Source organism: Macrotis lagotis, chromosome 7, assembly GCF_037893015.1.
Source record: "Macrotis lagotis isolate mMagLag1 chromosome 7, bilby.v1.9.chrom.fasta, whole genome shotgun sequence".
In the NCBI taxonomy this organism is placed as follows: domain Eukaryota; kingdom Metazoa; phylum Chordata; class Mammalia; order Peramelemorphia; family Peramelidae; genus Macrotis; species Macrotis lagotis.
Genome location: NC_133664.1, coordinates 154,322,940 through 154,335,050, shown reverse-complemented (window position 1 = coordinate 154,335,050; position 12,111 = coordinate 154,322,940). Strand labels below are relative to the sequence as shown.

At 34.3% G+C, this 12,111-nt stretch overlaps 1 protein-coding gene across 7 annotated transcripts in view; it reads right to left on the bottom strand.

Annotated features, from left to right (window-relative positions):
- Positions 1 to 12,111, bottom strand: part of SRPK2 (SRSF protein kinase 2) — a 250,382-nt gene that overhangs the window by 91,388 nt on the left and 146,883 nt on the right. For 6 of the 7 annotated variants that reach the window (XM_074193977.1, XM_074193981.1, XM_074193982.1 and 3 more), the window contains one exon: positions 2,302 to 2,453. In XM_074193977.1, the coding sequence (XP_074050078.1) occupies positions 2,302 to 2,453 (152 nt within the window). The other variant, XM_074193983.1, reaches the window with a different exon arrangement.

Sequence of the window (12,111 nt, the reverse complement as noted above, 5' to 3'; positions counted from 1 at the left end):
CATAAAGGTACTACATAAAAGGGTGGCAAATGAATTATAAAGTTAAAGATCTCTAAGAAGTGTCACAGAGGGCATAAAGATCCTGTATGAATCTCCAGAAGTGACTATTGTCCTTTTTTTAATGGTCTCGTTCCCTTTGAATCCACAGTTCCGTGGTTTTTCTCCAACCTCTATGTTCTATCTACGGTCTCAAAATCACAATATTTTCAACTTCCTGCTATATATTTCTATGTATTCTATCAGCTCCTCCACATTTCGAAAATTAAATGAATTCTCTTGTTCCTGGCCCTCAAACTATTCCAAAATTGTCTCTTCTTGAAGGATCTCAATTTTCATTAATGATGTTACTATCTACCAATTCTTCAAATATTGGAATTATATTTGACAGAGTTCATCTTCTGCACAACATATACATTCAATCAGGTACTAATGTTTGTCTAGTCTATTTTTAAAGTGTCCTTCCTATTCAAATTCTCCTTTTCATCATATAACTAATCTAGCTCAAGATCATTTATTTTCTGACTTAGATTACTGTAAAAAATCTCCTGACAATCTTCCTTTCAGTCTGGGTCTTCTGTGTTCAACCTTTCATATTTGTTCCCAAGTCAAAGAAGAGACCAAGTAGTCAAGTCAAACTTTAACTAATCTCTTTTCTACATTCTTATTTTGCCATCTTCAATCTCAATGTGTTCAAACATACTGCCCTTCATTCCTGAAATGGACTACCTCCAACCCAATGGTGGGATAAGGCCCAGTCCCTCCCATCCATTAATTTCCAATTTAAATGTTGCCTTCATTGAACTGAAAAAAAAATTCACCAACAATTTCAAAAGAAACTGATTTTTTGCTTTCTAATTTCTCATAGTACATTGTGTGGATTTTCCTTTACACTTATCTTAAATGTCAGGAAAACTGTATGCATATCTTCCCCCACCCATCTGAGTCTGTAAGTTCCTTTGAGAGTGGATCTGTAGCATTCCTGTTCTATATTGTCGATGACTAGCCCAAAACCGATATATATATATATGTATATGCAAGGGTCTTGCACAATAGAATAGAATGGAATGGAATCTGAACTTAAGAGAAATAGGAGGATTGCATTTATTTTGGGTTACTTGGTGGAAAAGAGGAAAGCTAATTAAATTGATTATATAATAAATATGGGGAAAATATCAGCAAACCTACCACTTACTTCACTAGCTAAGAACAGCCTGGACCTAATATAATGAACCAATAGCATAGACAATCAGAACATGAACTAAAAGTTAGGAAAATCAATTATGAACTGGCTCCAATCCAGGACATATTAAAACTTTACTTAAAACTTAAAGTGAGATTTGATCTAAAGGATATAACTATCAAGATAATCATTCAAATAACTTCTCCAAATTCTCTCTGATATTGTCACCTTATTAAACATTTCTGAACAATTAAATTTCAAACTTGCTCACAGAAATGTTTTCACTGACCTCAGAATAAATACTGTACTCTCAGCCTTTATAGCAAGAAGGCTGCAACTGAGGTTGAATACACTATCTTATATTATCATCAAATTACTTATTCAAAGAAACACATGATAAAACTCTCCATGGCATTATTTCAAAGAAAAAAGACATTTTAGAGGGAGAGAGCAAATTTTGAAACACAAAATGTTTCCCTTTGTTTCTTAGCTATCAGAAAACAATGAGACAAATTCAAAGCCCAATCATAGTAATTAGCTCATTTCAAGTGTTGGGTAATGCTTACTTGCTGTGCTCCTATTATTATAGGGTTTCTTCTTTTTCTCTTTCTTGTTGTTTATATTACTTTTCACTTTGTGGTGTCATGCCAAATCCTTTTAAAAACATGCAGGATGTACATGCACATAAATACACATAAATACCATCTCTGCTTTACTCTAATTTTTCTTTACCTCTTCCTTTTAAATTTTACTATGATTAAACTGATCAAAGAAAGAGATAACTAAAGAAAGATTATATTAAAAGGTCCAAAAGTTTAAAGAAGTAAAATGTATATTCTCTTTTCTGACTGTCATTTCTACTTAAGACTTTTTTAAAAAGCTTTGTAATATTGAACACAGAGTAAAAGCACTATAAAAAAGAAGTAATTCTACAAAGAGTAAGAAATATGCTTTTACTTTAAACTGATGCTAAAATAGAAAACCTAATTTTAAAATGTCAAGGATATTTACTAGAGAACACGTACCCCAATGCCTTCCCCATCAAAGTTCTCCTATAATGAACTATAGGAAAACAATTTTAGATAATATTGCAAAATTTAGCACATCATATTTGAGTTAACCTTTGCAGTAATCTGCAGGGTCTTCTTGCTCTTCATCATCAGATCCCAGAATTTCCTCTTCTGGTTCTGGTGGTGCTGATTCTGGTAGAGGTGGTGGTGGAGGTGGTGGTGGTGGAGGGGGTACAGAGGGAGCTTTTTGTTGCGGCTCCGGCCTGAAAATAGGAATAATATGAATAATATTTACTTACAAAATCACTTGGAAGTGTTTAACAGCAAAATAAAAAATTTAAATCCTTAAAAAATATGAAATGTCAATTTGTAACAATTTTCTTATCATATACTTTTGTAGTGGTTTTTTTCACTGAAAATTCAAGAGTCTAATACACTAAATGAATCATAAAATTTAAGATAAACATTCTACAGCACCAAAAGGTACAAAAAAAATATAACTCTTACTAAAAAAGACTGACTTTTAGGATGGTAAGGGATTTTTTGAGGCAGACAGATGGTGCTGTAGATAGATCACTAAGCAAAGAATCAGGAAGAAGCATATTCAAATCTGGACTCAGACATCTTATAGCTGTGAGACCTAGGACAAGTCACTTAGCCTTAGTTTGCCTCAACTGTAAAATGAGAATAATACTAATAGCACCTACCTGCTAATGTCTATCCAATTCTACTTACTAATGTAGGAATTAAACTATGAAGTTCTGCATAAGAAACAAAAGCAGTTAGATTCAGAATTAGAATTCTATTTCTTTTTTCACCAAGAGATAGAAGAAATTAACAGTGGGCTATGTAGACAGAAGTCAAAGAATAGACATATTTCTCAACCAGAGTTAGCAAATTAACTCTTCCTGTTTTCCAATCCATACAATTCAGAATTTCAAGTTAAATCAGAAAAGGATAAAAACAAAACAAAAAACTTCTATTCCTACTATTTCTGCCCTATCCTTGTCCACAATTCCACCCTGAACCTCCCCTTTTTTTTCATTGAACCCTCTTTAATTTCATTCTAGAATTAGCATGTTTCCCTTCAGTTTAGTTAGATTTCAATCATACCCCATTTTAAACTCGTGAAAAAATGGTTTCCTCCAGAAAAGGCTACATGCCTAGTCACCTTCTCCACTATCCTCAACCATGTCAACCATTCTGTCCTCAGCGCCTTATTTCTAGATGTCTCTTTGCTGCCAACACTCAGCAATTTCTCCTCCCTTGAGATTCAGTTCAAGTTACATCACTCTTTTATCAGTTGCTAGTCCTTTCCAAGGAGTTCAGTGTCTGGTTCACTCTTCTTGAGTCCAACTCAAAAGGATGACTTCCTAGGGCATCAATATCAACTCCCATTGCACCTTTACTTCATCAGCACATGAGGATGGTTACCCTCAACAAAAACTGCAATGCACCAGAATTCTGGTATTGTTCTCTCTGATCACAACCCTGTCTACTTCCTCCTCTCTATCAAGCTTATTTCTTAGCCATTTCTTTTTCCTGACTGAGACCAAGTCCTCTATCCCTATACTAGTTTTTCTAGTTCATTATCCCCTTCTTCCTTTCCCAGCTTTGATCCCATAGTTCAACTATATAATGTCCTCTATCATTAGTTCCTTGTCCTCTCTATCTCTAATTAAAGCTTTTCCAAACACTAACTCAAACTTATTATTGTCATCAGCTTTTTTTCATTCTCATAGGCTGCTAAATCTCTGGTACAAGAAAGTATACAATTGTGTTAATTATAGCCAGAAGAATATTGATTTTGTTATTATTGTTCAGTTGTTTCAGCTGGATCTGACTTTTTTATGACCCCATGGGGGTTTTCTGGACAAAAAAATGGCTTGCTATTTTCTTCTCCTGGCAATTTTACAGATGACCTGAGGCAAGTAGGGTTAAGTGAGTTTCCCAGGGTGGCATAATTAGGAATTGTCATGAGGCTATATTTGAACTCAAAAAGATGAATCTTCCTGATTTCAAACCCAGTGTCACCCACTGCCCCACCTAGCTATCCTGAACATTGTTACCTAACTGGGTCCTTACTATTGTGCAATAGTAATTTTATTCTCCTTTTATCACATTCCCCATAATAGCTGTTTCCAAACCTCTTCTCTCTTCAGTTCATCTACACCATCCTTCCTCTCCCAGGAAAGGACCTCATTTCCAAATTTACTGAAAAAAAAAAGTAATTTATTATGACTTCTTATTCTCCATTGTTTACCATCAAATCCATCAGTCATCCCCTCAACTTTTCCTTTTTACAAGATGGTCCTTCTCTTTTCAAAGACACAATTCTACTCCTTGATACTAACCCCTGGACAATGCTTTTTCACTTGTTTTATTTTTATCTACTAGCTCCTTCTCTTCTGAAAACAAGTTTTCCACAATTAAAAAACAGACAATCTTCAACCATTCATTCCCTCAAGCCAATTGTCAACATTCACTTTCCTTTTAAAGTCAAATTCTAAAAAGAATTGTTTATGTATGTTATCCCAACTTCTTATTTCACTTGTTTCTCACAATGTTTCCAATTTTTTTTTCCTCCTGAATTAATGGATGGGAATGTCTCTTTCAGGGCTACTAAAGATCTTATAATTACTAAATTCAGTCACCTATCCTCATAACTCATCCTTTTCTATAATTGCTTACCTCCTGTGACACTGTTCCTCCCCTAAATTTCAACCCTCGGTATGGCTATTTCTCAATGGGAGAATGACAAATCATCTCTAAATAACTATAAACATAGATGTTCCCAAAGGTTATGTCATCATACTACCCTATCAGTGCCCTTGTCACCTCCTATAGTTTTAATTATTGTCTTTAAGCAAGTGACTCTCAAGATAGAACATGAGGCTAAACAGCAAAAATCACTTTCAAGTTAAAACTAAAGATTTCAACAGAAGTTGGTAGCATAATTTAAATATCATTCTAATTTTTATGGTAAACAATCATTCTTTTTTTAACTCAAAAAAAAATCTACTCTAAAGGTAAAATGCCAAAAATAAAGATGTGGAATTCTGAATAGGAGCTGGATCATATATACTATTTTCCTGAAAGGAAGATATGGATTCAAAATGCAGAAAAGCGAAGCACCCATGACCTAAACATGGGAAATGTGGGAAGACTTCCCAATTTTGCCAAACATAAATTTTTTTTCTAATTTACACTATTTATAATAAGTGAAGAATGTTATGTCAATCACACAAGATCCTAACAACAAAACTAGCTGGTTTCTGAGGGCTAATCATTGCTAAGTAAGAGTCATGATAAGTAGATTATCTATGAAGTTATGAATTATTTGACCAAAAAAATAAAAAACACAGCCCCCAATAGTTTCTAAAGTGATAGTGATTGAATTTTGGACCCAGGGGCAGAGGATGCTAAAACTAAAAAATTATAAATGTTAAATTGATTACTGACACTCAGAATGTGCTCTTTTCTAGGTTGACATAATATTGAAAGAGTTACAATCTAGCACTATCACTATGGACTATACCAGAAGTAAGTTTCACCTATATGGAAAGATACCACATGGAATGTACCAAGAGAGGCAAAAGAAAGATTTAGAAGATTAAGTTTTTACTGGGGCAGGCAGATGGTGCAGTGGGTAAAGCACTAGCCCTGGAGTCAGGGGACTCAAGTTCAAATATGAACTCAGATACTTGACACTAGCTATGTGACCCTTGACAAGTCACTTAACCTCAACTGCCTTGCCTAAAAGAAAAAAAAAAGTTTTTATCTCAGCCCTGTAGGTAGCAAGACACATTTTTCATTAGAAATTTGGTAATCTTGGGGTGAGCACCGGCCCTGAAGTCAGGAGTACCTGAGTTCAAATCCAGCCTCAGACACTTTACAATTACCTAGCTGTGTGGCCAAGAAATTTGGTAATCTTGTATTGAAGAGCTCAGAATAAGCTTATGAAAAAATTAAAATACCAACATGACAGAATTTTTATGTACTAATATCAGGCTACAGAAATAAAAGGTAGAAGAAGTATGTGAAAAATGCCATAAATCCCTACAAATTATTTGATATACAAATTAAGACTCAAAGATTCAAATGCATAGCTGGCAAAAAGTTAAGTATGAAAATGAATATATTAGAAAGAATGGTTCATGATGAAGGAATGGAAAAGACAAAATCCTCATCAAGTTACATCATGAATTCTTCCTTTGAAAAAGAATATGCAAATATGTTGACCACTGGATGTGGAAAGCACTGAAAGAAAGTTCACATTTTGACAGAAAAGTCTCAAATAATAATGTAGAAATCATCTACAAATATGCTATCTATCTATAGTCAGATGACCAATAATATGAGGAAACATGACATACTGTATATTGGAAACTGAATTTGAATTTGAAAAGACCTAGATTCAAATCACATATCATATACTTATCAGCTATGTGACTTTGGATAAATAACTTCATTTCTCAATGCCTCAGTTTCCTAGTGTTTTAAATAAAGTGGTTAGACTAGATGATCTCTAAGGTCTTTTACAGATAAAGAAATCTATGATTCCATAATCATATAGGAAGGAAAAAATATGCCTGAAACTGTAATAACTCAATCCTGAGCTATTTATACAAGTAACTGAAAACAAAAACTGGGATATGGAGAGCAAAGATAGTATTTAAAATCATTAGAATTATTTTATACAGTATTTAAAGCATGCTAATCAATAGCCATAACAAGGAAAGCAAAAGCACTTAAAAAGAGATTTCATTAAAAAAAAACTGACTTATTTGCCAGAAAGAGAGGGAGATGGAGGACAAAGCCAACACAACCATTATTTCATTTTTAAATTTGTTTAAAGAGAATCACTATAAAACATGAATGCAATGGAATACAAAAACAGTATAAAGAAAGCTTTGCAAATAGGTTTAATCATCTTGGATATATTTAAAGATGAAAATGAAAGGTAGCAAACAGAAGAAAAATGAAAAAATAAATGTAAAGATTTTTATAATAGTTTTTTACCACCAAGGACTCAGAGCACCTCATTTATACTCTAATTTTGTAGATGTTTGTAAAGAAAAAATAGAAGTGGTACCAAAGAAAATAAGGATGGAAAAAGTCACAAGATTTGACTAAGTGTATTTAAAAAAGGCTCACAATATAGACAACACAGTTGGGAAAACACTGATGGATTGATTTATAAAGGATCCAGGAGAGGAAACAAAAGCAAAGGAAAGAAAAAAAATAAAAAAGTACAAATATGCTTACTTTCCCATCTATATGAAATCTTGGTAAGTCATTTATACATACATTCATATGAGACATTCACAATGAAAACATTAGGAAGAGAACTTGCGGTCCTTCTTGTGGGATAGTATTGTTAATAACAGTATTTGAGGAGTATGTTAAGGTTTACAAAGGACTTCACAAATACTATTGTCACAAAATTCCTGCAAGGGAGTTATTGTTTTCCTCATTCCGCAGGTGTGGAAACTGAGATTCTAACAATTTAGTCATCCATAAGTCAGAATCATTCAAGATTCCTTCAAATATTTAACAAAATTAATCTTCTTCAAAATCCTTTGATAACAAATACTAGATGAGGAACTAAACAGGATTTAATGTAAAAGCAACAAAAAATGTTTTGCCACTGTGCTGGAAGAGATCCAGTGCAGAGTCAAAGTTCAAGAAAACTATAGATGGTATCAAATGTTTCTATTTTTAGTGACAGAATACTGCTTGTATTAAGACCTGAAACACCATAGGGATTACTAGAAGAAATCCATAACCACTCTTAAAGATGACCTAACCATCTACAAAAGAAAAATGACAGACAAAGAATGTCTACTGACAAGTTCTGTGGTTGGATAAACAACCAAAAGAGGTTATCCAACAGCACATAGAAACATGACAAACTGTACAAATGGAGCATGAATTGGGCCTAAAACCAAAAAGGAAGGGCGGGGGGGGAGTCAGGCTGATTGCTTCCAGGAAATGGCAAAACTCCTTTAATGACACCTAACTTTTTCCCAAAACAAAGGTGCTTCTTTTTAATCCAACTGTTTTGATATAAGACTAATAATAAAACAGCTCTGAAGAACTAAAGTAGACTGAGCCTGATTAAGTCCAGCTTAGTAATTCAGATTTAAGACTAAAATGAAATGAGATACTATTGGTAAACTATATTTTAATTAGGGAAAGGAGGTTTAACTTAGGCAAAGTAGGAAACTATTCAGCAAGGAATATAGCATTGATTCATTTAGAGTGCTGTTACCTCAACTCTATATTGTCTATTCTGCTATGCCAGTCAGATGGTTGAAAGAAGAACCAGATTGCCTCCTCATACATCAGTGGCCAAAGTCTTAAGATCTCTGAGTCAAATTAAGTCTCAGGATAGATTTTTTAGTAACTTTGAAGAAAAAATAACTAACCAAGAGATTTTGGAAGTAGTTCCCACTAAGTAGGAACTTTAAAGAAGAATAGTTTGTAAAAGACTCTTCAACAAAGAAATATGGAATAAAAGACTCTTCAGCAAAGAAATATGTAAAAGAAGATGAGCAAGGATGAAGAATAACAGGGGGCAATATATTGAATGAATACTAACTAAAAATTTCGTGGTAGAGGCAACTAGGTGGAGCAGTGAATAGAGCAACCCTGGAGTCAGGAGTACCTGAGTTCAAATGCAGCCTTAGACACTTAGTAATTGTCTAGCTGTGTGACCTTGGGCAGGTCACTTAATCCCACTGCCTTGCAAAAACCTAAAAATAAAAAAAAAAAAACTTTATGGTAGGATTTAGACAACACAGAACGCATTTGGATAAGCTGGGATCTACATAGAAGGAATAATGAAATTGCTAAGATACAACTCTTGAGTGTTTAAATACATAATACTAGCATTCTAAAGATATTATCTTTATGCAATGAAGAAGGAATTATCACACTTCTAGAGGAAATGAACCACATCAATATTGATATTACTGTGATAATCAAAAAATCGCCCACCCCCAAGAAAATTGAATAGAAAGACAGCATACAATATTTTTCTGAGAGAGGCAAAAGAACTGGGAGAGTGGTTTTATGATGCTCAAAAAAGAAACAATAAATATGATTTCCTAAGGTCATGTTGCCTTACTGTGTTCATAAGGAGCACAAGAGGGGAAAAAAAGTTATCATATGCTGAAAACATGTGGTCAAAGGATATTAACAGTTTTCAAAATAAAAATTACAATTTATCAGTCATTATAAGGCTCCCTTAAATCACTAATGATAAGAGATGCAAATTACAAATATGAGGCTTTACCTCATATCTTTAAAATGAAATATACAACATTAGAGAATCAGGGGATAGTGGAAATACTGGTAGTGGAGGAGAGGGAGAGGGAGAAGGGAGAAGGGAGAAGGGAGAAGGGAGAAGGGAGAAGGGAGAAGGGAGAAGGGAGAAGGGAGAAGGGAGAAGGGAGAGGTTTCTTTTCTGAATTATAACATCCAACTGAATGTCTATACTATTAAGATACTATATGAGTACATACATGTATACAATGTACCCAGGACTTTACTAGATTAAAATGGGGGGGGGGACTCACCAGAAGACTAAGCACTGACGACAAATACAAGTTTATTTTTATTCTAGAAGGATAACAAACAATAAGGGAACTATCAATATAGAGGACTACGGTCCTTGATGGAAAGGTAAGACTCAACAGTGAGGAAAGGAAAGAAAATCTAAGTGTTTATGAGCTATTGTGAATCTTTTTTTTTCATTCAAGAAAGGTTTTATTTACTTTTAGTTTTACAATTTTTCCCCTAATCTTGCTTCCCTCCCCCCTACTCCCCCCCCCTCAGAAGGCTGTCTGTCGGTCTTTACATTGTTTCCATGTTACACGTTGATCAAAGTTGAATGTGATGAGAGAGAAATCATATCTTTAAGGAAGAAAAATAAAAGTATAGTATAACAGACAGCCAAATTAAATAAGATAACTTTTTTTTCCATAAATTGAAGGTAATAGTCTTTGGTCTTTGTTCAAACTACATAATTCTTTCTCTAGATACAGATGGTATTCTCCATTGCAGACAGCCCAAAATTGTCCTTTACTGTTGCACTAATGGAATGAGCAAGTTCATCAAGGTTGATCGTCACCCCCATGTTGCTATTAGGGTGTACAATGTTTTTTTGCTTCTGCTCATCTCACTCAGCATCAATTCATGCAAATTCCTCCAGGCTTCCCTGAAATCCCATCCTTCCTGGTTTCTAATAGAACAATAGTGTTCCATGACTTACACATACCACAGTTTGTTAAGCCATTCCCCAAATAAAGGACATTTTCTTAATTTCTAATTCTTTGCTACCACAAATAGGGCATCTGTGAATATTTTAGTACAAATGATGTTTTTACCCTTTTTCATCATCACTTCAGGGTACAGACCCAGCAGTGGTACTGCTGGATCAAAGGGTATGCACATTTTTGTTGCCCTTTGGGCACAATTCCAAACTGCTCTCCAGAAAGGTTGGATGAGTTCATACTGTGAATCTTTTATGTTTTTTCAAAATTCTATCAGGTGACTTTCTGCCTATTCTCTGATACTGAGAGTTGGCAAAGGATGGTTGTCACGAAACTGGGACCCCTTCAAAAGCAAAGACATAAACAAATTAGTCCAAATTTTAAGGTTATATAATGGTGATCTTTTTTTCCTTTTTTTGTTAAAGCTACTACATTTGGGGCAGCTAGGTGGCACAGTGGATAGAGCACTGGCCCTGGAGTCAGGAATACCTGAGTTCAAATCCAGCATCAGACATTTAATTATCTAGCTGTGTGGCCTTGGGCAAGCGCAAACCACTTAACCCCATTTGCCTTGCAAAAAAAAAAAAAACTAAAGCTACATTTATATGTAGTTCCATTTCACAGATGTATTCCAATACTATAAAAAAAGTCATGGATGTAAAAAACTTGTTTATTGTAGTTATATAATATGTTTTAAAATTTGGAGAGTAAAGAAGTAATCGATGTATTCACACTTAAGAAAAAAATGGCATCTTTCTTTGTGTGGGATGCAGAGGGAGGGATGAAGCCAGAGGGTACGTATGTAAGGCTTAAAGATCTCAAACCAAGGATATGCTAAGGATTTTCCAACTTTTCACTTAAAATGCTAAAATAAACAAAACAATATTAACTAGCAGGAAAAATGTATTAGGAATGCCTTAGACCATGGAAACCTAAGTTTTTTTGCTACACACATAACTGCTAGGAGCCTCTAAAATTAGACAACTTTCTTTATGAAGTTGCATCCCACCTACTGACAATTACAAGTGGCTCTCCAAAAAGAGGTAAGTCTGGCCAGGTAAAAGGCCCAACTGATAGACATATCCTTGTACCTTGTCATGAGACCAGGAGCCAATGACTGCCTTTATAGGTTTCAAAAGTAAACTCTAAGATAAGAAATTAAAGGGTAATGTGAAAAACCTCAAGACTGAACCCAGTCCATGAACCACAAAATCACAGTTATATATGGGTATAGAATGACCTAGTCTCAGAATTAATTAGAAACTAGAGAACAGAACACATTACATTTGAGAAACTTTTCTGATGATCCCAAAATATTCACAAAGATACAATGGCATGAATGTCTGAACAAACAACCTCTAAATCAATATTCTTGTGGGCTCAAAAAGATAACAGAGAAGCCCAAGTTGGAGACAGGTCTGGGAAAAGATCTTTTCTTTTTTTAAATTTATTTATTCTCATTTTGTACAATTTTTTATATATTAATAAAATATTCTTGTTTAAGAGTAAACAAAATGCCCCCTCCCCCCAAAATATAGACTCACTTGAGCAATAAAGGAGAGAGAAAAAAATTAAAATTAAAATTAAAAAATAGTAATAATTGCAGGTATGGCCAGGTGGCGCAATGGACAGAGCACCAGCC